Source organism: Neophocaena asiaeorientalis, unplaced genomic scaffold, assembly GCF_003031525.2.
Source record: "Neophocaena asiaeorientalis asiaeorientalis breed wild unplaced genomic scaffold, Neophocaena_asiaeorientalis_V1.1 scaffold515, whole genome shotgun sequence".
Lineage (NCBI taxonomy): Eukaryota > Metazoa > Chordata > Mammalia > Artiodactyla > Phocoenidae > Neophocaena > Neophocaena asiaeorientalis.
This window is the reverse complement of record NW_020175829.1, coordinates 4,627,212-4,654,499: the sequence shown is the minus strand read 5'-3', so window position 1 is coordinate 4,654,499 and position 27,288 is coordinate 4,627,212. Positions and strand designations below refer to the sequence as shown.

At 34.5% G+C, this 27,288-nt stretch overlaps 1 protein-coding gene across 1 annotated transcript in view; it reads left to right on the top strand.

Annotated features, from left to right (window-relative positions):
* AP3B1 (adaptor related protein complex 3 subunit beta 1) overlaps positions 1 to 27,288 on the top strand; it is a 153,012-nt gene that overhangs the window by 38,362 nt on the left and 87,362 nt on the right. The window contains exons 9-13 of the mRNA XM_024732789.1: positions 10,123 to 10,309; positions 11,282 to 11,412; positions 16,875 to 16,989; positions 20,160 to 20,313; positions 23,495 to 23,642. Of these exons, the coding sequence (XP_024588557.1) occupies positions 10,123 to 10,309; positions 11,282 to 11,412; positions 16,875 to 16,989; positions 20,160 to 20,313; positions 23,495 to 23,642 (735 nt within the window). The remainder of the gene's footprint in view (positions 1 to 10,122; positions 10,310 to 11,281; positions 11,413 to 16,874; positions 16,990 to 20,159; positions 20,314 to 23,494; positions 23,643 to 27,288) is intronic.

Here is a 27,288-nt window from a genome sequence, read left to right as displayed (position 1 = left end):
TTTCATAAACCTAGTTTACACTGTTAACCAACTGCTAGATTTTTCTTAGAGAATATGATTATTTACAGTCAGAGAACTAGTCTAGTTATTGAGAATCTCTATGCTCATTTTTAAAAAGCACTCCATTGGGGTTTATCAACCTGAGAAAAGGGTGCTGAAATTCCTCTTTTGTTGTTTATGAAGAGAAAAATTGTTTGATATGAATATCAAGAGTAAAAGCACTGGTAGAATACTCTCACAAGTAGAGTAATTTCACTATTCTATGGGGGGAACAGTTGAACAACATTGAAACCAGTTGAAGTTGCTAAAAGTCTTCAGCTCTTAAGACATGGTATAAAAATTTAGCATGACTTCCTTGAAATAGTCTACTGAGGTCTCAGACAGAAAGCTATGATTTGATTAAACTGATTAATAGCAATTAAAAATTAATGAGTAAAGGGTACATCTGTTTCTGAACTTTCTCTAATAGTGTATCATCTTTTAAATGTAGTGATAAGTAATATAAGTTAATGTTTTACTTAGCTTATGTTTTTATTTTATTTATTATTTATTTTATTTTTTTTGGCGGTACGCGGGCCTCTCACTGTTGTGGCCTCTCCCATTGCGGAGCACAGGCTCCGAACACGCAGGGTCAGCGGCCATGGCTCCCGGGCCCAGCCACTCCACGGCATGTGGGATCTGCCCGGACTGGGGCACGAACCCGTGTCCCCTGCATCGGCAGGCGGACTCTCAATCACTGCGCCACCAGGGAAGCCCTATGTTTTTATTTTTAAATATAAAGTGTTGCAAACCTATAGAATAGTACAAAATAGCATAAATACATATACAGGCATACCTCAGTTTATAGTGCTTTACAAATACTGTGTTTTTTACAGATTGAAGGTTTGCGGCTACCATGTGTCGAGCAAGTCTGCTGGCACCATTTTTCCAACAGCATTTGCTCACTTCCTGTTTCTCTGTCATGTTTTGGTAATTCTTGCAATATTTTCAGACTTCTTTATTACTATATTCTGATCTGTGATCAGTGGTCTTTGATTCTACTACTAAGATTCACTGAAGGCTCAGATGATAGCATTTTTTAGCAATAAAGGATTCTTTTTCTTTTTTTTTTTTTATGTTAGTGAATTTTTAAAAATTGGAGTATAGTTGATTTACAATGTTGTGTTAGTCTCTGATGTACAGCAAAGTGATTCAGATATTTATATATACATATATATTCATTTTCAGATTAGTTTCCATTGTTATTACAAGATATTGAATATAGTTCTGTGTACTATATACAGTAGGACCTTGTTGTTTACCTATTTTATAGTAGTTTGTATCTACCAATCCCAATCTCCTAATTTATCCCCCCCACTCCCCACCCTTTCCTCCTCCTTTGGTAACCATAAGTTTGTTTTCTAAGTCTATGAGTCTGTTTCTGTTTTGTAAATAAGTTCATTTGTACTATTTTTTAGATTCCACCTATGAGTGATATCATATGATATTTGTCTTTCTCTGTCTGGTTTATTTCACTTAGTATGATAATCTCTAGGTCCATCCATGTTGCTGCAAAAGGCATTATTTCATTCTTTTTTATGGCTGAGTAATATTCCATTGTATATATACACCACATCTTCTTTATCCATTCATCTGTTGATGGACACTCAGGTTGCTTGCATGTCTTGGCTATTGTAAATAGTGCTACAGTGAGCACTTGGGTGCATGTATCGTTTTGAATTATGGTTTTCTCTGGATATATGCCCAGGAGTGGGATTGCTGGATCATATGGTAACTCTATTTTTAGTTTTTTAAGGAACCTCCATACTGTTCTCCATAGTGGCTACATCAACTTACATTCCCGCCAGCAGTGTAGGAGGGTTCCTTTTTCTTCCTCTCCAGCATTTGTACATTGTTTTCTTAGACATACTGCTGTTGCACACTTAAGAGACTACAGTATAATAAACATAGCTTTTATATGTACTGGGAAACCAACATGTTTGTGTTACTCACTTTATTGAGGTGACCTTTAACCAGACCCGTAATATCTCCAAGGTATCCTATATATGTACCACTAAGATTAAGTCAGTGTGTTTGCCATAATTTTTTTTAAAGGGATGTAACAGGTAGAGCTAAGATCTCAAGTTCCTGTTCACACCTTTCTTACTTCCCCATTGGTAACCACTGTCATATTATTGGTCTGTTTTAATCATACATGTTTTGTATTGTTGTTACATAAGTATGTATCCATAAACAATGTATTTTTTGTTTTGTGTGTTTTCAAATTTTACATAAGTAGTATTCTACTTTATGTATACTTTCACAATTAAACTATTTTTACTTAATGTGTTTTTAAAATATTGAGGTATGTAGCTATAGTTCATTTATTTTAATTACTGTCTCATTTTCTTTGAGACAGTTACTTTTATTTTTTCTGCTGTTCAAGAAGAAAGTGCTTCATGGAGTATCCTTAGTACTTATATTTTCTTTGTATCGCTTTTCAGGTTCAGTTTTTGATTCTTAGAAATTTTATAAATCACAGTGATGTTTTGGGGATCCTTCCTGAAGTTTTCTCTTGCCCTGTGATTCGGTCTTTGGAGAAATCTACCCCCACTCCCAGCCCCTTTAATATAACTTTAAAAAAAAAGGGCTCAGGCTCTATGTGGTGACATTTATACCCTTTCTTGGATATATTTTCTTGTCAAGTAAATATAACATATAAAGGAAAAACTTACTCATGTTGACAAAAACGTGTATACTGTTAAATTTTTAAAAATCTGTTGCTTTTCTATACACTAACAACAAACTACAAGAAAGAGAAATTAAGGAAACAGCCCCATTTATCATTACATCAAAAAGGATAAAATACCTGGGAATAAACCTATCTAAGGAGATAAAAAGACCTATACTTGGAAAACTATAAGACACTGATGAAAGAAATTGAAGATGACACAAATTGGAAGATATACCATGTTCTTAGATTGAAAGAATTACTATTGTTAAAATGACCATACTACCCAAGGCAATCTACAGATTCAATGCAATCCTTATCAAAATACCAATGGCATTTTTTACGGAACTAGAACAAGTAATTGCAGAATTTGTATGAAAACACAAAAGACCCCAAATAGCCAAAACAATCTCGGGAAAGAACAGAGCTGGAGGAATCATGCTCCTTGACTTCAGACAATACTACAAGGCTACAGTAATCAAAACACTATGGTTCTGTCACAAAAACAGACACATAGATCAATGAACACAATAGAGAACCCAGAAATAAACCCACACACTTATGGTTAATTAATCTATGAGAGAAGAGGCAAGAATATACAGTGGAGAAAAGACAGTCTCTTCAATAAGTGGTTCTGGAAAAACTAGACAGCTATGTGTAAAACAATGCAATTAGAACCTTCTCTAACACCATATACAAAAATAAACTCAAATGGATTAAAGACCTAAATGTAAAACTGGATACTATAAAATTCCTAGAGGAAAACACAGAACACTCTTTGACATAAATCACAGCAATATTTGTTTGGATCCATCTCCTAAAGCAAAAGAAGCAAAAGCAAAAATAAACAAATTGGACCTAATTAAACTTAAAAGCTTTTGCACAGCAAAGGAAACCACCAACAAAATGAAAAGACAACCCGCTGAATGGGAGAAGATATTTGCAAACGATATGATCAATAAGGGGTTAATATCCAACATATATAAACAGCTCATATGGCTCAACATCAAAAAAGCAAATAATTTGTTTGGAAAATGGGCAGAACTGAATAGACATTTTTCCAAATAGGAAATGCAGATGGCCAGAAAGCACATGAAAAGATACTCAACATTGCTAATCGTTAGGGAAATGCAAATCAAAACCACAATGAGATATTACTTCACACCTGTTAGAATGGCTGTCATCAAAAAACACACAAATAACAAATGTTGGTGAGGATGTGGAGAAAAGGGGATCGTTGTACACTGTTGGTGGGAGTGTAAATTGGTGCAGCCACTGTGGAAAACAGTATGGAGGTTTCTCAAAAAACTAGAAATAGAACTACCATATTCAGAAAGATACATGCATCCCAGTGTTCATAGCAACATTATTTACAATTGCCAGGCTATGGAAGCAACCTAATTGTTAATCAACAGATGAGAGATAGCCTCATCCACCAGAGGGCAGACAGCAGAAACAAGAAGAACTACAATTCTGCAGCCTGTGGAACAAAAACCACATTCACAGAAAGATAGACAAGATGAAAAGGCAGAGGGCTATGTACCAGATGAAGGAACAAGATAAGACCCCAGAAAAACAACTAAATGAAGTGGAGATAAGCAACCTTCCAGAAAAAGAATTCAGAATAATGATAGTGAAGATGATCCAGGACCTCGGAAAAAGAATGGAGGCAAAGGTCAAGAAGGTGCAAGAATCATTTAACAAAAGACCTAGAAGAATTAATGAACAATCAACAGATGAATGGATAAACAAGATGTGAGATATATATATTGGACTTCTAATATAGGGTTGGCCAAAAAGTTCATTTGGGTTTTTCCGTAAGATCTTACAAAAAGCCATAAAAAAGAATAAAAATTTTGCCATTTGCAATAATGTGGATGGACTTGGAGGGCACTATGCTAAGTGGAATAAGTCAGACAGAGAAAGACAAATACTATAAGATATCACTTATATGTGGAATCTAAAAAATATAACAAACTAGTGAATAAAACAAAAAAGAAACAGCCTCACAGATACAAACTGCTGGTTTCCAATGGGGAGAAGGAAGGGTGGATGGGCAGTATAGGGGTGAGGGAACTGAGAAAGGGCTGTTATGAGATTATCTGAAATCATCTGTGTGAAACTTTTGAAAATTGTAAAGCACTATAGAATTTAAAGAATCTTGCATTCAATAAAATTGTCTTAATTAAAAAAATTTAAAGAATCCTGCCTAGTCATGAAGTGATGAAATTGATTAGATAGAACACTAGTACTGCTTAGATTTGCCTCTGGTCTATGTTAAGAATTTTATGTAGTTCTCCTTCCTTTACCAAATGCATTTGCCAGTATCCTTCTGTTTAAAAATTACGACTATGTGGAACCAGTTTTAAATGCTGAATTCTGTATACTTTTTTATATTCCTTAAAGTGATATATATCTAAGCTGATTTTAGGACTATATATATTTTTTTTGATAGGACTATAATTTAAGAGACCTTTTTTTTGTGCTGACCTATATAATATTTAAAGAAGGCTATTGTTTGAGCAAATATTTACCAGTTTATTACTTGTCAGAGTATTTAGGTAAAAATATGATGCCCATATTTTGAGAAGTTTTTTTTTAATAATGGATTTCTCAATAATTATATGGCATTCCCCAAAATTCATTTTTCCTATGTTACAGTGACTTAGAGTTAATCCAGAGTAATTGGTGTAAATAGTGTCTGGATGGCATTGACCATTAGGTGGTACCAGAAATGATTCCTTAAATCTAAGAAGCAAAATAATAATAAGACAAAAATTTAATACATAGCTATATATAAGCTATTGAGTATTTCTGTTATTTATGGTACATTTTGTTACTCTCTTTGCTTGTCTTGTATAATTTTATGAATAAAATCCATTTAAATTTACTATTAAACATCCCATCTGGGTTTTTTTGTTGTTCTTTGGTTTTTTTCTGGCTGCATTGGGTCTTTGTTGCTGCGCTCAGGCTTTCTCTAGTTGTGGCGAGCAGGGGCTACTCTTTGTTGTGGTGCGCGGGCTTCTCATTGCAGTGGCTTCTCTTGTTGCGAAGCACGGGCTCTAGGCGCGTGGGCTTCAGTAGTTGCAGCGTGCGGGCTCTAGGGCGCGAAGGCTTCAGTAGTTGTGGCACACGGGCTTAGTTGCTCCGCAGCATGTGGGATCTTCCTGGACCAGGGATCGAACCCGTGTTCCCTGCATTGGCAGGCAGATTCTTAACCACTGCGCCACCAGGGAAGTCCCTCCATGTTGTACTTCTAACCTCTGCCATGGTTTTGTCTAGTGACCTGTAAGATACAAGTGCGGTGAACAGAGATTTCATTTTAAAATGTGAAACATTTAAATTGGAAAGACTTTGACTTTCTTTTCCCAGTCTTTTTGAGATGCAACATGACTAACCTCTCCCTTTAGAGCAGCATATAGGATGTGTGCTGATAAAATGAAGTGTGCCCTGATGAGGCAGGTATGAAAAGCTAAGTCCTTCGCTTTTCTAGTGGTGGTGACATAAGTGTTTGTTTTATCTGATGGTAACTTGATGACACAACAGGCAAGTTGTGTCATGGCCTGTGCAAAGCATGAAGCTCCCAGCTGTCAGTGGATGGAATAAGAGAAAAACATGGGAAGTTAGAGGTTGGTTGTGGGTGAAATATGTGCAGGAGATAGAGACAGAACAATCTTGCTATAGGCCATTAAAGAGAGTGGTCAGAGCACTCTCACTACAGTAGTTTTGTCATTTATTGTGTACTGTAAATCTCAAAACCTATTTATTATTTGCCAGTTATTGTTTTATTTTGTTATAAATCCAGCAGCAATAAATTCTTAAAACTTGAAGTGTACATTTAATGAATAATGAAGAACTGAATTTTTGTGTATCATTATTTAACATGCATAAAATGTTCATCAACTTTTACCATCCACCATGAAAATCATAGTGATATAAATCTGCTAAAACAGGATCAGCATCTACTTAAAAAGTTGGGAGGTATTTTAGGAAGACTAAGCCTCAAGATGACAATTTAATGTATACAGTTGCCAAATACGTTTACATGTCTCTCTGTGAAACATGATCTCATATAGATCAAATAACTGTTTTTTAAAATTTAATTTTGTTCATTTTTTATTCTAAGTTTTCTTTTGCACATATGAGAAATGAAGCAATAATGGTTAATGTATTTCTCCATTAGCAGAAAAAGGACCTGAATGATGCTGGTTTTCAAATAGAAAAGCAATTAATTCCAATAATAGTTCGACCATTTTTACTCAAAACTTTTGTACATTTCTTCTGTCAGTGTAAATGGAATCAAAGTAAAGCTTTTGGAAGTTTATTCTGTCAAAATCGCCATAAATGCTGTTGTAAATTTAAAAGCCCCAACGTGGCTTTCACTGAACGGATGTTGTCATGGTAAAATCAACGTTCTTATTAAATTAAGAAAACTGTGGAACAGAAATATTTTGGGAATTGGTTGTGGTGCATGCATACTCACTCTGCTTATTCTACCAAGTGAAATAAAACTATAATGGTCAAAATTACTGATATTTGATATGTGTAGTTTAACTGAACTGCAGGATTCTTGTGATGAAGCTAATATTGAAAAAGCATACTTAGGCATGACACCGCACACTCTCATACGCAATTCTTTTTGCTGCATGTGACCAGTGGGATTTTAGAGATGTGATTTTATGAAAAACTGCTTTGTAAATTAGCCTGTGTTCTATATTGACTTTTTTGCCCGGGGCGGGTGGGTGGAGGAGTAGATTAAGTGAAACTTTTGTGTATTGGTTAGATTTTGATTCAAAATCATTTGGAAATCTTTAAAGTGTTTATCAGGTAGAGCACCGAAAACCTTCAGCTTTTGAAAATTTTAGCGAATAACAATTCTTAGAAATAAATCTTGCAAACAGGAAGACATTGAAATGTATCCCTATAAAAACGAAGGAAGGACTGAACAAATTAAGTGGTAAGAGCTAAAAATTTATTTTAGAAGTTCTATCATTTGCAGTATCTCAACTATGGTGAAGACTTTTTTGATGGAACTCCTATTTTTGTGGATAAGTTTATATTTTGTATTAGAATGAAATGAAATCGAGGAGGCAGTTGGTTTTGCATTATCTAAATTTGATGAAATTTTTGTTTACAGTATAGAAGAGAATTATTTAAAAGTTTTATCTCATAAAGATAGTTTTATTGAATAGAGGGGGGAAAGTTAAATATCTAGGCTTGAAATATTTACAGATTTTAACATAAAAGAAAGCATTGGGAATATCCTTGTATTCAACAGAATTTTCTCTGTACTTACCAGATCATTCGTTTGATCTGTAAAGAAGACATTTTTTTCCATTAAAAATATTATGTTCTGTAGAGAAGAGTAAGTTGCAAATGTCAACATTTTCATATTTGGTGATCATAAAATTCCGTTTTGAAGAAGATTGTAGGCAATTTTATTTTCTTTAATTTAAAAATAATAAGACCATATAAAAATATGTTCTTCAAATAAATACCAATGATTTGGTTTTAGAGATAGAGCTAAGAAATTGATTAAAGTATATGAATTAATACATATCTGAGTGAAAATTATTCTGCTTATGTTTTTACTGCATCATTGAACATGGATATGAGTTTATCTTTTAGAATTTTATTTTTGAAAATACATTTTTGGTAGAACTGTTTCATAACCTACCAATATAATAAAACAAGTTTTACAGTCAATAAATACATATTATAGAAATTACATAATTTTAATTACTTAAAATTTTCTATCTCAGTTTCAATAGTGTCTGTTAATATTTTGAAATTATTTAATTTCCTAAACATTAATTTCAGGGATCAGAAATAAAAGCAAGATGAATCAGTCCACTAACTCAAAAAATTATTTCAATGAATAGACTTATTTTCTTTTTCTGATTTATTTTAGTTCCATATTCTAAATCTCAACACTCAAAAATAGACTTTAGAGTTAACCTAGTTATAGATTCTCACTCTACATTTGAGGAAACTAACAGTTGGGTGTATTTTTCCCAGGTTATCCCAGCAAACTGATTACACAGTCCAGTGTACAACACTTCCTTTTGACCTGTATTACTCATTTGGTGACTATTTTGCTAATCGTCCTTAAAAATCAGTCATAGAATTTTTCTTATCTGAGGTTGAACCAACATGGTCTAATAATTAGTGGATAGCAGTAGTTGGTAACCAAATTTAGAATAGCTCTATTAACATTTTTCACTTGTATTTTTTGTAGCTCTGCTTTAGTAAAACTAGGTTAATGGTTTTTAAATAGATTATTACTGAAAGAAGGTTGCTTTTTATCCAAATCAATTACCTTAACGAATTAATATTGTAAAAGTTTACCGCACCATTCCTGTACTTTGGCTTATTGTTATAGAACTATCTTTAGCTTTGCCTGACTTCATTGATTTTATATTTTTTAATCCACTTCTAATGTCTGTAAAATGTTCTAATGCAGATGTTTAGTTTTTCCGTGTATTATGAATCCTATTTATAGTTAGAATTGTATGTGTGTAACCTTCTAAATTAAAATTATGCTTTTTCAATAAAATAACTGGAGTTTAAAATACAAACCTATTTTGTTAACATTTCAGTTTTGGTTTAATTATTATTAAAATTATCTCAATATATGTTAATGTAGTACATTCAGAAATTGACTTAGGAAATCTTATTATAGTGTAAAAGCTGCTATAATAAGTTGTTCCCTAACATAAATAAATAAATGACCAATATTACCAGAGGCTATAAGCAACATGGGGAAAAAAATGGAAGGAGTCTTTTATCCTAGTTTTTAGAGGGCATCAGCAGCTTGCTTTTATGAAAAAGTAACAGCTAAATGCACTGCAAATAATTTGCAGTAATCCAGTTCAGTGATTCATGTGTCTGCTTTAATGGGTCATAATTCAGGGTAAAGTAACTGAGTGCAGTCAGAGTGCAGACACTGCTTATGCCAGGGACAGTATCTCTTCATAAAACACACCTCAGGAGAAGCAGTTTGCCAGCCCCCTAATACTCTCTGATGTTTTGATGTCCTGCATATTTTTCCGATTAAGTTTTGAGTGCCATGTTTTTAGTTGTATTTCCACATTCATTATTCTCACGTAGACCCTTCAGCGGGTTTGCCATATATGATTATTTTTTTAATGATGCCTTTCTTTCCACTTCAGCAGTTTAATAATCTAGCACATGGCTGCTTCTCGGTACTCAGCATTCACCTCCCCAATACTGAAGAGGACATGTGCTTTGGCTTCAGAATTCCATTTGCAGCGTTAGAAATGCATATTCCCTATGGAACAACATTTGTTTGACATAACCATTCATTTTTATTACCTCTTTAAATATGTTTATCCAGAGTTATCAATAATCATAAATAACTATTCTCATCTTGTTCTGTTTTTTTCCAACAGACAAAATTGCTTACCCAGTACATATTAAATCTCGGCAAGTATGATCAAAACTACGACATCAGAGACCGTACAAGATTTATTAGGCAGCTTATTGTTCCGAATGAGAAGAGTGGAGCTTTAAGTAAATATGCCAAAAAAATATTCCTGGCTCAAAAACCGGCACCACTGCTTGAGTCTCCTTTTAAAGGTACTATTATCAGAATATACCTGCAAAATATTTGTTGTCTAAAAAATTATGACATTATATCCCATTTCTAACATGTTTAAAATTTATCTCTTAGAAAATATAAGTGATTAGCATATGTAAATATATAAGAACAGTGTGCTTTCTACTCATTCATCTGTTCTCCAACGCAAGCTTTACAGTAGTTCATGTTTTTATAGACCTTATTTACCTAAATAATTTCAATCTGCTGATTTTATTTTTATTCTAACCAGATGACTTGGCTGAACAGTAGATAAAAGCTGTGTTGTTCTTGCAGACATTGACTTCATCTCTGTTTTAAATAGATAGCTTTGTTTAATAAGGAGTATATAATTCAACTTAATACTTAGCTGTTATTAAATAAATATTCTGTGTACACTAACATAAGCTTTTCCAGGAAGAATTATTTCATAAAAATATCCCTTTGTATTTGTTTGCTTTTCAAAGATGGAAGTTGACTTATTTTCCCCAGCGTTTTAAAAGGAGTGTTTATTTTCTCAGTTTAACAAGTAGCCATTACAGTGGGAATCAAATGATTATATACTTTGGTTTTCATATAATTTCTTATTTAATGTTGTAAAGCGATAAAAAGCAGTTCAGTTTTGTAGAAAAACTATTAAAATTCTGAATGTGTTTGTGGCAAGACATGTATATGGATTGTTTAACTGTGCTGTCATTCTTAATATTCACAGTAAAGTAATTTTTAGAGAAGCTACATATCAGAGCAACACCTCTAAACACACTGACTGATTAGCTTTTTTATTGACCATTATGGGGGAGATTATTGTAATCTATGGACTGAAATCAGTTTTTTGACCTATGAAGAGCTTCCTAGTTTATATTTATTCCTTGACATTTGAGGTAATATGCCAATTACCTTGAGCTCTGATTAGGATTGTTCTCTGTTATATACAGCTCATATTGTTTATTTTATATTTTCCTCTATTTTAATAGGTAGGGATCATTACCAGCTTGGCACTTTGTCTCATACTCTCAACACTAAAGCTACTGGGTACCTGGAATTATCTAATTGGCCAGAGGTGGCGCCTGACCCATCAGTTCGAAATGTAGAAGTAATAGAGTTGGTAAGTTGACCTTTCTGAAATTAATTTTGTCAAGCAGTGGGAGATTCTGGAATAACTATTGTTTTATATAAAAGCTTTTTTGGTGGATTGAAAATTGCTCTGGTATTTCTAAATGTAATGTGTTAGACATATTTTGCTGCTATGGGAAATAAATATTGTAGTATTCCTATGTCATTGTACATGTACTGTTCCTTTTCTTCAAGGAAATAGAGAATGGAATTCTCTGCATCAGTGCCACCCACATTTGTGGTATTGCATTTGTAGTTGTGTAGATTCAATTTCTAAGGTATTTAGTTTCATTGGGTTGAGCTTTTCCTACTTAGTTTAGAGATTCATAAGCTTCCTGTTAATGTTTTCTAAATCATTTTTGCTGTCTCTTCCAGAAAAACCATACAAAGTGTTCTTCTCGATTTTCTGATGAACCTTTTTTATGTGAAGCCTAAACATAAATAGGAAGCATCATGTACCAAAAATGTCCTTACACAAGGTCACAATTAAAATGAATAATATGTTGCTTTCACATTAAAAAAAAAAAGCTCTCTATATAAATAACCTTTTCCTAGATCTTTAAAACATATTGTCCACTAAAGTAAGAGAATTAGTGTTCTTTCCTAGTATTATCTCTTTCTTTCTTACATAAACAAGAGAAATAAAGAGAGGGGTCTTCTGATTGTCTTTAGAGATTGATTATGTGAAATATATCTGATCCTTTTTTAAGTAGAATTAATGAAAAAGAACAGTTAGGTATTACATCCTGGATGCTTTTCTGGTAGAACACATATTTTGAACTAGGATTCAGATAACCAGTCTTTCTCACTAATTCCTATGAGAAAGTCAGTTAATCTTCTTGCCTAACTTTTCCATATACAATGGGAAAAAAAATATTACTTTAAATAGAAGAATTTCTGTAACAAGCATAGCTTGCTTTTTTTTTTTTTTTTTTTTGCCACACTGCATAGCTTGCAAGATCTTAGTTCCCCAACCAGGGAATGAACCTGGGCCACAGCAGTGAAAGCATCAAGTCCTAAGCACTGGACCACCAGGGAATTCCCCAGGCATGGCCGTTTAATTTGATTCTTTTGAGAAATATGTTTCTCTTAACTACACAAACTTGTCTGGCTTTGGAGTGTGGCAAGAGCAATAACAGCTGATAATGACTCCATTTAGCAGACCCTGGAGTATACTTTGATAGTTTTATAAACATAATCTTGTTTAAACCTCATAATGATTATAAGTGATGGTTACTGTTATTCCCATTTTGCAGATGATGAAACCAAGATTCAGAGAACTTAAGTAAATTGCCCAAGTTCCCATAGCTAGTAAGTGATGGAATTGGGATTCCAACCCTTATCTGAGTCCATTGTTCATTCTCCTGCTGCATTTTATTATGTAACATGAGGAGAGGAAGCTTGAGCTTGTTTGCAAATCTGTACTATCCTTAGTATTTAACACCACTGTTTTCATGCTGTGACAAATTCTCTCTATTTAGAGATGATTTTTTAAATTATAAAACTTATTAAAAACAAGTTGCATGCTCCTCCTTGCAACTAAGTTTGGTGATTTCCCCTCAAATCTACATACTAGGGGCTTCCCTGATGGCGCAGTGGTTGAGAGTCCGCCTGCCGATGCAGGGGATGGGTTCGTGCCCTGGTCTGGGAGGATCCCACATGCCGCGGAGAGGCTGGGCCCGTGGGCCATGGCCACTGAGCCTGCGCATCCGGAGCCACAACAGTGAGAGGCCCGCGTACCGCGAAAAAAAAAAAAAATACATACTACTCTTAAGTATTCTTCAAAAAAATTGGCTTACTTGTGAAACTTTTGGTCAGGTGCCAGAATAAAAAGAGCATGTTCTTTGTTATAATTCTTTCACAGAAATACTGTCTCTCCTAATTTCTTATGTCTGTTTGTTGTTTTTATGGTTCTGTCCTTTTTCATTGTTGGGTACATGATGTTTTGGTCCAAGTAGAATCATCCTTTTATCCTACCCCCGCTTCCGCCCTATCCTTCCTCCTTGCTGCCCCAATCCACCAAAAAAAAGTAAAATAAAAATAGTTTGTCATCTCAGAAATTAATAACAATGCCATGCAATTTAATTTGGTCTCAGCAGTATCCTCATATTGGCTGATAGATTGGTTGGTTGGCCGGCTTCTTCTATTTTCATGCGCTCTTCTAAGCATTACCTATCTTATAGGGACAGTACTTAAATAACCTATTTTCTTATATTCATTTCCCCTGTCCAGTTCAACAGATACAAATTGATTTCCTTTTCATTTTGCTGACTACGTTGTGAAAATTAATAATTGGTAGCTTATTATGGAGGATAATTATAATTGATAGAACTTGGTTGGAAAAAACTGTCACTCTCCGTTGATGCCATGCAGAAAACAGTTTCAGTCTGTTGGTCTCTGGACATACTGACTTAAAATTATACTATAGAGACTCAAGTAAATATAAAAATAATACACATAGTTTTATTATAAGATGCAGCTGCAACAATGCAGAAAGTACTGTTCACATAGTCTTTCATTCTACCTCACCCCTCTAAAGTCCCGTCAATGTATTTCATGCATGTAGTACATATGTTATCCTAGTTTTACTATAACGTGATCTTACAGGGTCACATCTTGTTACTATGAAATATAACTTAGTAAGAATAATGGCCTAGGCTTAGATAATCTGATATTTTAATCAAAACAACATGGGGCTTCCCTGGTGGCGCAGTGGTTGAGAGTTCGCCTGCCAATGCAGGGGACACGGGTTCGTGCCCCGGTCCGGGAAGATCTCACATGCCGCAGAGTGGCTGGGCCCGTGAGCCGTGGCCGCTGAGGCTGTGCATCCGGAGCCTGTGCTCCGCAACGGGAGAGGCCACAACAGTGAGAGGCCTGCGTACCGCAAAAAAACAAACAAACAAAAAAAACATGAAACCTAGTCCATTGACACTAGAAGTCACTTTGCATTGCATACTACCATTTCCAGGATATCAGATATGATATATATTTATGACACCAGTAAGCTTTCAAGATTCTTTATAATTTTTTTTTGCTTAGTTCTAGAAAATTCTTTTCTCCCCAGTTACAGAAAAACTGTCTTTTGCATATCAGGGGTATTTTGCTTTATAAACACATCTACTATCAGTTACTATCAGTATTTTATCCTACATAGGAACTTTCAAATTAGTGCCTTGCTATTTTCCTCCTCTCTTTTCCCTGTTATTTCTTTTGCTTAGAATGATACAATTATCATAGTCATAAAAGACCATAACAAAAAGTAAAATATTTTTATTGTTAATCTTTACCCTTTAAAACCTAAAACTCCATGAATAGAGAGTCCATGGCCATGTCAAAATAATATACCCCTTTGAGCATAGGAGCCTGATTTTCCTTGTATGTTGACCCAGTCTTACCCTGAAAGCCATAGTCTAATTAAGTAATTTTTTTTTCCTATAAATTGACTTTACACACTTTTTACTAGCCTTCAGAAAAATATTACTTGTTTGGATTTAAGAAAAATATGAACTTCACTGTTCACTAAATACAGGAGAAATTTGTTTATAGAATACTATCTTTATTTGTAACTGGAGGAAAGAGCATTTTAAATATACATAAAAAAAGAAAGGAATACTGCTGATCTTATGTTAGTATCTTATTCAAATATATTTGAGTAATTTTTACTTATTTTTCTATTATTGTCCAGATAGTAGTTTTCCAAGTTACTGAAGCTTATCCTTTTAAGCAACATATCTTAAGCCCATAGGCCCTCTAGATCAGTGGTTTTCAAACCTAGCTGTACACTGTAATCATACGGAGCTCTTTAAACAAAACAAACCTATGTCAGACCTGCCCCAGACCAATTAAATCAGAATCTTAGGAAGTGAATCCCAAGCATTAGCTTTTTTAGTATTAGTATTTTTATTTTTGTTATTAGTATTTTAAAAAATATTCTCAGGTGATTCTGACATATATCCAGTGCTGAGAACCCCTCTTGAATAAGAACCTCTATCCTACTATAAATTTCTTTACAACAAAATGTTACTCTAGCAGGCTAGCACGTAGTAGAAGCTCAAAAGTGTGATGAATAAATGAGTCTTAACCGTTCTTGACCTTTTAAAAAATATACATTTTCTTGCCCTTTAAAAGAGAGTGTATGAAGCATGATTTAATTTTTTCTTAATGAATCAAAGTCACACTTACGAAAAACATTTCTTTTACTTTAGTACACTGTATTAAAGTTTTTAAGGTGCTGTCACCCAACTAATGATTACTGTGCCAGACACATTTAAGGTGTATCAGTGTACAAAATATTCGAACATCTCTGCTCTCCAGAAGCTGACATTCTAGCAGGGATGGACTGACAGTTAAATATACAAATTGTATACAGTAGTATGTGAGAAAGTAATAAGTGCTGTGACCAAAAAAAACAGACTAGCGCAAAGGAACATCAGAAGTACCAGGCATGGGAGGTTGGAATTTTAAGTAGAGTGGTCCTCCCTGAGGTGGCATTTGTACAGAGAATTGAAGGAGGTGAGGGGATGAGCCACGCAAGTCATGTTGGGGGAGGATATTGGCAGTAGGAACAGCTTTGGGGAAAGGCCTGAAGAGGGGAGCATGCCTGGGGTGTTTGAAGACACTGTAAGGAGTGGCCGGAGGGAAGTGGGCAGGAGGGAGAGCAGCCGCAAGAGGACCAAGAGGACCTCAGGCACGTAGGGCTGAGCAGAGTGCTGTAAGAACTTCATTTTTTCTGAGTGAATGGGAGGCCTTTTGCAGCATTTCAGACAAAGAGGGACTTGACTAGAGTTAATCAAATCATTCTAGCTGCTGTGTTGAGCCAGCTTGGAATGGGGGATGGGAGGTGGGCATAGATACAACATAGCCGGTTAGAGACTGTTGTAATCCGGGAGAGAGCTCTGACCAAGGTGGTGGTTATAGGCTTTCTTGATGCATTAGATGTTTAGGATAGAAGAGAAAGACAGAAGCCAAGATTCTGTCTTGATAGAACCCCAAGGTACCCCAGGGTTCAGGCTGTTGAGATGGTACGGGCTATTTATTGCCTACACTAAGTATTTTCTTTCTTTTTTTTCTTTTACCTCAGTATCAAGCTGTGAACTTGAATTTCTTACTGCTGTTACTGTGTCTGCCTCTAATTGCCCTCATCTCTTCTAGACTGTCGTACTTTAGTTTAAATCTTCTGTAGACCAACGAATACACAAGTGTTTAAAATCATATGTTAAAACAAGGTTGTTGATCTAACATAATAGGCTCTGAGTGAGAGTTCATGTCCCTTTGCTTAGGGGTAAAGGGGAACAAACCAGTGTCAGGATTCTCAGAGTTGCCTTCTCTGTTGAGGCTTTAAACTTCCTTCTGGGTTCACAGAGTATTCTGAATGACTAGTTTACCTGAAGACTGAATTCCTTAATGAGAATTCATTGATATTTACATTTTTACTTTTTTTTTTTTTTTAATCAGGCAAAAGAATGGACCCCAGCAGGAAAAGCAAAGAAAGAGAATCCTGATAAGAAATTTTATTCTGAATCTGCAGAGGAGGAGGAGGAGGACTCTTCTGAGAGCAGCAGTGACAGTGGTGGGGTTTTAATTCATTGAAAAACATTGTTCACTATAGCTTATATGCTGTGCTTCCTATAGACCAATAAGACCTAGAACGTAATATTCAACAAGCTGGTTTAAATGAAGTTTATACCATTACAATAATTCCTTTCACTTACATATCACTGTTTTCAAAGTAATTTCTAACGCCTTTTCAGTTGACATTGCCTCTTGGACCCACAACTAATAAATAAATGATAGAACTGAAACGGGAACGCATGCTTTTCTGAATTCTAACCCACACTGCCTGTGATATTCATTAGCATATTGAAAAATGTAATTTTATATTTGATAAGCCTTTAGTGGGGCCTTTAAAAGTAACTTTTCTTTTGTATTGGGTTGGCCAAAAAGTTCATTCGGATTTTTCTGTAAGAAAAAACCCAAACAAACTTTATAGCCAACCCCCAATAAAATGTAAAGCTTATTTTTAACCTTGAGCAGTCTGTTCTTATCCATTTTTTACTCTTTTACTTCTACATGAAAGCTAAAATTAATAAATCTCTTGTGTATTATAAAGAAACAAAGAGCTAAAAAGATTGAGGGCAACCACATGCAATGAAAAAAATACTAAACAGGAAGGATCTAGAAGTCCTGAGTTTTAGCCAGGCAAATTGAATAAGGCACTTACCTTCTCTATATCTGATAAATGAAGGGGTAGAGTTAGATGCTTTTTAAGTCTCTCCAATACTGAAAGTCTGAGTGATTTGCATAATAAAGTATATATAGGAGTTACATACTCTTATTAACAGTTAGCCTAGTAAACTTATCTGATCCAAGACCAAATGACATCTCTTTCTTTTAAAACCTTTATTCCAAAGACACAGACCTACTGGAGAACGGACTTGAGGATATGGGGAGGGGGAAGGGTGAGCTTTGACAGGGCGAGAGAGAGTCATGGACATATACACACTAACAAACGTAGTAAGGTAGATAGCTAGTGGGAAGCAGCCGCATGGCACAGGGATATTAGCTCGGTGCTTTGTGACAGCCTGGAGGGGTGGGATAGGGAGAGTGGGAGGGAGGGAGACGCAAGAGGGAAGACATATGGGAACATATGTATATGTATAACTGATTCACTTTGTTATAAAGCAGAAACTAACACACCATTGTAAAGCAATTATACCCCAATAAAGATGTTAAAAAATTTTTTAAAATAAATAAAGAAGGAAAAAAATAAAATAAAATAAAACCTTTATTTCTTGGGAAGCCAGGGCTGCTCACTATTACTTGGTCATCCATTACTTGACATTAAGGTAATTCATTCATTTTTTCCTCTGTTTCCCCTGTCAAAATCTTTGTTTTCAGTATCCGATAAGTTAATCTGTGGTGTTTTACCTTCTGAAATAATATGCTGAAAAATGGGGGAAATTACTTCAATCCAAAGAGTTAATGCTAAAAAATATGGAATTTCAGGAATGATATAGACCATTGAGAAAGACATGTTGTGTAGTTGAGTGTTTCATATAGATATTTGTCTCCATCCCATTTATTCACAAGCTCCTGTCTGTTTAGAGTCTAACCTTTTTCAATACATATTTGAAGTATTCCATTAACATTATGGCTTTTCATGGGATTATCTGAGTACTTATAATAGGGAGTCATATGTCAGAGTTCCATTCTGGCTACCAGAGGAAAGAGAGAACTTTTCTCATTAGAAGTTACCAGTTTTTTTCAAGTGAGCATGCCTTCTTGAGAATAAATGAATTTCCTCAAGGATTTACCTAACTTGAAAATTTAAATAAACAGTGCCTGAAGTGAACTGGACCCAGATTCATGTTGAACTCCCATGTAATAACATGAGAAAGTAACTTAGATGCTATACTTTCTTATTTATTTATTTGTTTGTTTCTTTATTTATAGCATAAGCGATTTATTTAAGTTAATATGTACGTGTGCTTAACTTTGATATCACAACAAATTCAAAATATTTTTATTCAGCAGTTTTGTTTTGCCTTTGTAAAGTTTGGGTAAAATAAATTTTGCTCTTTGTAAAAGCTGATGATAAAGAGTGCCTTACCATGTGGCAGGCACTGTTGTGTCCTAATCACCTTTACATGTTTCAAATCATTTAATCTTCACAACAGCTCTTTGAAGTAGCCTTTGCTGAAAGGAGAACTGAGACCCAAAGAGGCTGAATAACTTGCTCAGTCTTACAGCTTGGTACACGGCAGGGCCAGGGTTTGAACTCGGACATTGCAGCTTGAGAACTCATGCTTATAACCACTTCAAGCTGTTCCAAAAGGATATAGGCACTCCTAGCTTTTCGCTGTGATACATGAATTAATCCTCATAAAGTAGCTATTATTTACCTATTAGAATACTGTTTTAATTAGAGGTTACATTCCTGCCTGAGGACATTTCATCAGATAGATCATAGGCCGGGACAACAGTTTGTCCTCTTATCTAGGATACAACTCTGCACCTATAATCATTTCAACTAGTAAAAAATTATGCTTCATGTTTAAAATACACATAAATATACTATATGTATCACTTCTGCAAAGAGCCCTAGTATACCATAATTTATTCATAAAACATTTAACTATATAGTGCCTCAGTGTAACTTTATCATTTCTTTGACCTACAGAAGACTCCTATACTAGCTAAAATAAGTGCTTTTTAAGTAGTGATGTTGCTTTATTGCCTTTGAATTTAGGAAGTTTTGAAGATGATTTGAATGACTCATTTCCCTCTCAAAATTGTTTCCTAAGAAAATTCAACAATCCCTTCCTTTTCTCTAAATAAAATTTCTCACTATAAGTAGAGGAATTAAAATTATTTCTTATTCTTATATCATGCTCATAATCATTCTTTAAATAAAAAGTTTTTGCCATAGCTAAAATACTTATGGGTTTGAAGAGCAAGATAGGCTCACTTTGGTTTAGTTTAGATCTTTTCTTTGCCTTTCCCCACTCACTAGCAGAGTGCCTTCTCTGTGCATTGGAGTCCCGCCATGCTTACCCTGCCGCAGGGTTCAGGAGTCTAAGTGACCAGAGGGCAGAAATAGGAAATGTGGAACACCTGGGGTCCACTAAACTAAAATTCAGCATCTGGTTTCATTTGTGATGAATGTTGACACTTACTTGTGTCCTTATGTATAATTAAATGGCTATAAATCAAGGAGCATCTGGATATCTTTTTTTTCAGAGAGTGAATCTGGAAGTGAAAGTGGGGAACAAGATGACGAAGGAGACAGCAGTGAGGACTCCAGTGAGCACGAGAGTGAGAGTGAGAGTGGAAGTGGGTCAGAGGCAGAAAACAAAAGAGCAGCCAAGAAGAACTCCAAAACCAAAGGAAAAAGGTGAATTATTTTGTCAGAATTTCCTTCAAAAACATTCTTTGGTCTTTTCCCCTGGTCTAACATTGAGTGAGAAAATAAGTGTGTGTTTTTTTTGTCCCAAACAGATTTTAAATCTTGTAATATTAATTTAAAATACTAATTCATATTATTCTCTTACTTGTAATGCTCAGTTTTCATTTTGAACTTGAAAAAATCTTGGGGTTACATTTTGAAAATTGGTGTAACCTTGGAAGGCTGAGTTAAGTGATCAAGCAGACGGTATGAAACACTTAATTACCTTTTGAAGCAATTTTGCTGAGGGTGAAAATTAAATCCTTCAACACTTTGCCATTATGTAACTAAGACAATTGATTTTTCTAAATAATGTTATATTAAAAAGATTATGATCCAAATATTAGAGTCAGGGGCTGTGAAGGAAGACGGTCATAAGATATTTAAGTGTTAGCACTTTTTAAGATCTCCCATTATCAACAACATTATCATGTATTAAAGTGTCATTAAAATTTTGAGTAATTGGGGCTGATACCTTGGATTGTCTGAGTCTGTTTGCCCCACTGCTGTCAGTGAGTGGCCTCTGCAGACACGATGGCCCTTTCCCTGGGAGCCTGCTGCCCGCGCACTTGACGAGCTTGCAGCCTAGCTCAGTCTTGGCTGACAGCACTGATTGGGGCGCAGTACGCTCTCTGCTCCTTTTATTACAGACAGTAATTAAAGCAGCTCGCCCTGCCACTTCCATAACAAACACAGCATAATGCTCTAATTATGACTTTATTAATTTAAGTCAGGATTTAATGATTTTAAAAGTGATTTATATTGTTTTTCCTGTTCAGAACAAATGAAATCTGTAGGTTAAATTAATACAGGCTTTTCATCATTGCAAAGTTAAAAAGCTAGTTACCAGTAAATTCTTTTCATTAGATTAACATCTGAAACTCTAAGCAGTAAGGTAAACAATAATTACCCATCAAAATTGAGTGATGCAAAGCAAAATAACACTTTTACCTTCAAAACCTTACCTTAAAGGCTAGAAGTTAAATATATTCAGAATCATTCACTTGTTGCAGCAAGCAAGTTACTTGGTTTGTAGTAGCCTTTTCTTAGAGAGAAGTTCTGTGCTTCTAGTTTAATATCAGAATATCTATAATTACATAGTTTATAAAAAGTGTCTTATTTCTTAGAAAGGGAAGTTATGTTCAGTGCACTAAATATCCTTTCCAATAGCAAAAGTCAATATACTAGAAATTTATAATCATAAATTGTATTAGTTTCATTCTTTTTTCTTCAGAAATAGACTTTTTTTTAAACCCATGTTTGAATTTTTAAAAATTGTTTATTATACGAAAGGAAATCTCAGATACATTCTAAACGTTATATTTTTAAGTACATGTTTTAACCATTAAATGGGGGATAATAAATTGCCATTCTTTGCTAGGGGAAGAAAAAACAACAACATACGTTTTAGTCATCAAATATAATTACATGTGCTCCGAGATGTTACCATGACTCCATTTTTAATAAATAGCAATCATATTTCCTCCACAAAATTCAATTCAGGGAAATATCGAGTCTTCCCTTGCCTCACCACTCTCCCTTCACTGTGTGTTTTTATGCTTGTCTCTTAGAATTTTTTTTAAAACTTTGCCAGTATAACTATATGATAATTTTTTAAAGCTGAGGGGCTTTAAGTATCTTCAAAACCACCCTTTAGTAATCATAACTATTTATGACTAAGTTTGAGTTTTATACTCCAAAGTATTTTCATATTGGGTAGTGGAGAAAATATGGTCTTTATAGTAAGACAGACTTGAGATTAAATTCCAATTCGCCCCTCCTGGCTATGTGTCCTTGAGCAAGTTACTTAACTTTCCTGAATATTATAGGATAATAATGCGCCCAGTAAGAATATGTTAGAACATCTGAATTAGATAGTTGCTTATGAAGTGCCTAATACTCTTTGGCACAAGATAGATTTTTTTTTTTTAACCAAGTGGATTTTTAAAACAATACACACACACACACACACACACACACACACACACACACAGTAAAGAGAACTAGACCTTCAAATTTGAGCAAATAAAAAAGACAACAAGGCATCTCTTTTCCCCTGAGAGAAGACCTTTTGGCTATCTTACATGTTATCTCTTCTTGGAGACCTACTTCCCTTGCCTTCTGCCTGCCTTATTTCTCTTTTTCAACTCATGTGTCTCTTCCTCTAGAAGCATTCCCACTCTCGGTCAAGTTTGTTTAGATGCTCCTCCAGGTGTTCTCATGACACAGTATACTTTATTACTTATTATTTTCCATGCTTTATTGTCACTGCCAGCTTACTTCTCTGTATCCTCCAATGGACGGTAGACTCTATAAGGGAGTACATAGAGATCATCTGTATCTTACTAACCTCTGTTATCCTTAGCACCTAACATAGTGCCAACAATATGGTGGGCAGTCAGTAAATATTTAAGTAAGGGAGCGAGTGAACAAATGAATGGATAGCATCAGCACTTAGATTTGATCGTTTGGTATTTTAAAACTTTATATCTGATTATCTTACATTTTTAGTAAGACTTAGAACATTAGAAGAATTCTGTTTTAAACCAGTTAACATTTTCTCATATAATATGTTTAAGGGTCACATTAGGGGACATATGTTAATACTTTTTTTGGACAGAAAAATCTATAAAATGCAACTCTGTTTCAGCAAAAGTTGATATATAAATATTTAAATTTACTAGTGAACACTTAGTATTTTGAAACAGCATTTTAAAATCAGCCTATCTTTGAAGTTGTTAATGTTAGCACCTAATGTGTATTTCTGGTAAATCAAACATTTAATTATTAATTATTTTCTATTTATTATATCATTCAGTGTTATTTTATAACCTTTTGCATTTGAACTGTGTGTGATGTGGTATAATGAGTTTTGAATGGGTTCTGATTTATTTGGTTATAGGTAGTACTACCTTCCTCATTTCATTAACATGTTCTGGAATTTTAAAACCATTTTTACTGTCTTTCTGTACACTAAAAAGAAATGGTTCTCAGTGAAATACACTTCTCTATAAAGATTTTGGTTCACAGGCAAAATGGACAAATGGTAACACTTGTCATTTGTTTTTTCAAACTACTTAAGCTTGTTTATATAAGTATCTAATATTTCAAAATTTGTTATTCTGATTAGTGATTCTGAAGATGTGGATAAGGAAAATGAAAACTCTAAAACTTCAGATTCTTCCAGTGCCGAATCTAGTTCAATAGAAGACAGTTCTTCAGATTCTGCATCAGAATCAGAATCTGAAAGTGAATCTGAATCCAGAAAAGTTACTAAGGTAAGAGATTACAAATTTTTGTAACTGAAAATAAATAGTCTTATATATAGTCTTTTCCCAATTAGAAATAAATATTTCTGAAAATTTGTGTTTTGTTGAGAATCAAGAAACCAGGCAAGGAATTTAATATGTCACTGACAACTAAAATAAACACCATCTGTATTCATCCACACCTGTGATTTTATTTTGTTTTCTTCTAGATTATCGCTTCCCTTATAATTCAACTCTGCAGAGAAGTTAGAAACTTTTTTTAACCTAACCCTTTCCAACAAAAATTAGAGACCTCAGTGTTAGGAGTATGACTTTTTTGTTCTTGGCTGTGATGTGACAAGGGAGGCTTTTGCCAAAGGGGAAGTAAAGGGAAGTCACAGAGATAGTACTGAGCAAAGAAATACAAATGTACATGCATCATAAGAAATTGAGACTAATATGCTTTTTAAAGAAATATTAGGCATTTGGAAATAGAATATTTTTAAAGGTTTAATTAAAGAGTATGCATTCTTTAATAGTTAATAAAAATGCAGTAGCCATATATTTAAAACAAATGCAAGAACCACTTATAACAGAATGATTACACTTTTTGGTATAATATTTGTAACACCAGAAGTTGTCTGCTTAGCAGCCAAAAATAAAACCATGAATTGGAAAAGTGTAGTTTTTAATACACAATTCAGACCTAATACATATCTTTCTGATCTTTAATTATTATTCCCTGCCTATAAATGGATCATGGTGTTGCTAGGTTTCAAATGCAGTGGTTTTTATAAACAAATGTATTATTCCATATGTTGAAAATATGGTCACACCTTGCCCATTATTGAATTCAGTTTCTTTTTAACCTATATTTTTCACTTAACTTGTTTTGGTAACGTGAATTTCTTTAATGTTATTTGAGTAGCCAAGTATGAAAATAAATTCATCAATGTAACAATTGCCCTCCTCCATCCAGAGATTTATTGTTAAGGAATAAGCGTATTAAAAAAAAAAAAAAAAGAACAAGCATGCTTAAAAATTAGCTAGTATTTGTCTTATCTTATTTCAAATATTCTTGAATATTGTAAAACCTATTTGAAACTTGAATTTATATTTAAAACATATCTGTGTAGTATATAATCTAGGATTTTTATTTTTCAAATATTCACATAAAATCTTAGAGATTTTTAGGTTTATTAATCTGGCCTCTTATAAAAACTTACCACACAGTGAGTTTGATATCCTCTCATTTCCTACTTAAATTACAAAAAGCTTAAGATGTTATTTAAAATAAAGGAGCTTTAGGGCTTCCCTGGTGGCGCAGTGGTTAAGAATCCACCTTCCAGTGCAGGGCGCACGGGTTTGAGCCCTGGTCCGGGAAGATCCCACATGCTGCGGAGCAACTAAGCCCGTGCGCCACAACTACTGAGCCTGTGCTCTAGAGCCTGCAAGCCACAACTACTGAGCCACGTGCCACAACTACTGAAGCCCACTCACCTAGAGCCCATGGTCTGCAACAAGAGAAGCCACCGCAATGAGAAGCCCGCGCACCGCAAGAAAGAGTAGCCCGTGCTCGCCACAACTAGAGAAAGCCCGCGTGCAGCAACAAAGACCCAAGGCAGTCAAAAATTAATTAATTTTAAAAAACCACTTATTAAAAAATTAAATAAATCGATTAATTAAATAAAGTAGCTTTAGAAATTAAAAATAAACCCAGAGTAAGAAATCTGTGTTTTTTAAAATGACCAAACAAGAAATTAAGTAATGGGAAATGGGTGGAATTAAAGTGAGTTGTTCTTACGAAGTTTTGTAGAAGTTGAAAAATTGTAGACTTTAGTGTTGGGCTTTAGGGGACCCCATTAGGATGCCACAGAGGTACCCCAGCTCAGAGATTCAATTTATTTCTTCTTTGGTGCGTTCAACGATCAGATTAAATCTCTTAATAGTTGAAAATATTTTACTGTAGAAAATCAGTATAAAATTTCAAAGTAATGCAGTGCGCCAAGACTCTTGAGAAATTCAGGTTTTACTCACGTTGTTGATAGTTTTATGTCTATGTGTTTTGCTTATATAGTTTATTTTCTCTATATCATAATGCCTTTCCTGTCAGTAACAGGCAGATAAGCTTGTTTGTTTTAATGTATATTCTCCACCTTGGAGCCACCATAACTATTTTTTTTTTCTATTTCTTTCTGAGTGATTTGAAGTGTACCATGCAATTACAAGTGTACCAGTTTTCTAATAATGGGCAACTCTATAATTGTAGGAAAGTCCTCCTTGCACCAAGTGTTGTGGCTTCTGCTCTAAATTATGAGTAATGAAGGCAGATGGTGGGTGCTTTACCTTAATTTAGCATGACAGTATGTTAGAGCTGCAAACTCATCTGCCTTAAATCTGCAGCCCAGCTAAATCTATACTTTTACTCTCTCTCTTCCTTTTCTTTCACTTGGACAATGTATTTTGGGGATATCGAGCATGAAAATGGGAATTTGAGGGTATCTTGAATATATGGCTTTCAAAACAGTTCATTTTATGGTGGTCCTATGATATAGGTATAATGTTCTCCTTGTTGGAAGATAATATCTTTATGCTTCAGTTTCCTCATCTATAAAGTAGAAATGCTACTACCTACTCTGCTTTTTTCAAGTGCTATTACAAAAAAATCAAATGTGAAAGATCAATGTAAAGCCCTGTATAAATATAAAACAGCAGTGTTAACATTTTTTAACTTGAACATTAATTCCCTGAGAGACCAACAGTATTAGAGTTACAGAAACCAGTGCTAAAAGGAACCGAAATTTTTTTGTAACTCTTACGTCTCCTGCATTTTCCAATTCGTTTTATACCATTCAAGTTAGGAATTAACGTTCAGGTGTGACCCCTTACCTGCAGCCTGTGATCCCATCTACTTTTTGCAGAAGACTGAGCTGACATTCACTATAAGCATATCCCACCTCTGTGCTCTCTGACACACAATCTCTATTTACCCTCCTCCTTTTTCTTTGAATGGAGCTTTGAGTAAGCTATCCCTATCCACATAGCCGAGAATAAGTCCTATTTCCTTTTGGCCTTGTTTTGTGGATAATCATCTGCGTCCATTGTGCCTTCAGTCTCTTTTTTCATTAATTTCTCCTGCACCAACCAAAGCACTCAAGGCTTTCCTAGCATTTAAAGAGAGGAGAAGGGAGTGGAAGAGAAAGACAGAGAGAATGTGTGAAAGTGAGAGTTCAGAAGAATAATCTAGATATTCTCCAGCCACTACTTCTTAACCCAATTATTTCTTAGTCCCTTTTAAATTGGTTTCTACTCCTATCACTTCCTACAGATATTGTTCTCTGAAAAAGTCAGCCGTGATCTTTCTCCAAACCCAGTGACCTTCTCTTAGTTTATCCTTCTCTGTCTTTTTATATGACTATTCCCCTACTACTTGAAATTCTCTGCATCCTTTTTCTTCTGACTTTTCTGACCCTTTAATCTTTTGGTTGCCTCACTTTTTACCTCCTTCTGACACCCAAGTGTGAACATTGCCCCGAAGTTAGTGCTTATTAGTACACATTTTTTTCAAAAATATTAATTGATATGAATTTAGTCCTTTTTTTCCTCTACAATTTACTGTTGTGAGACTCATTAACTCTCTTTTTTTTAAATTAATTTATTTATTTTTGGCCGCATT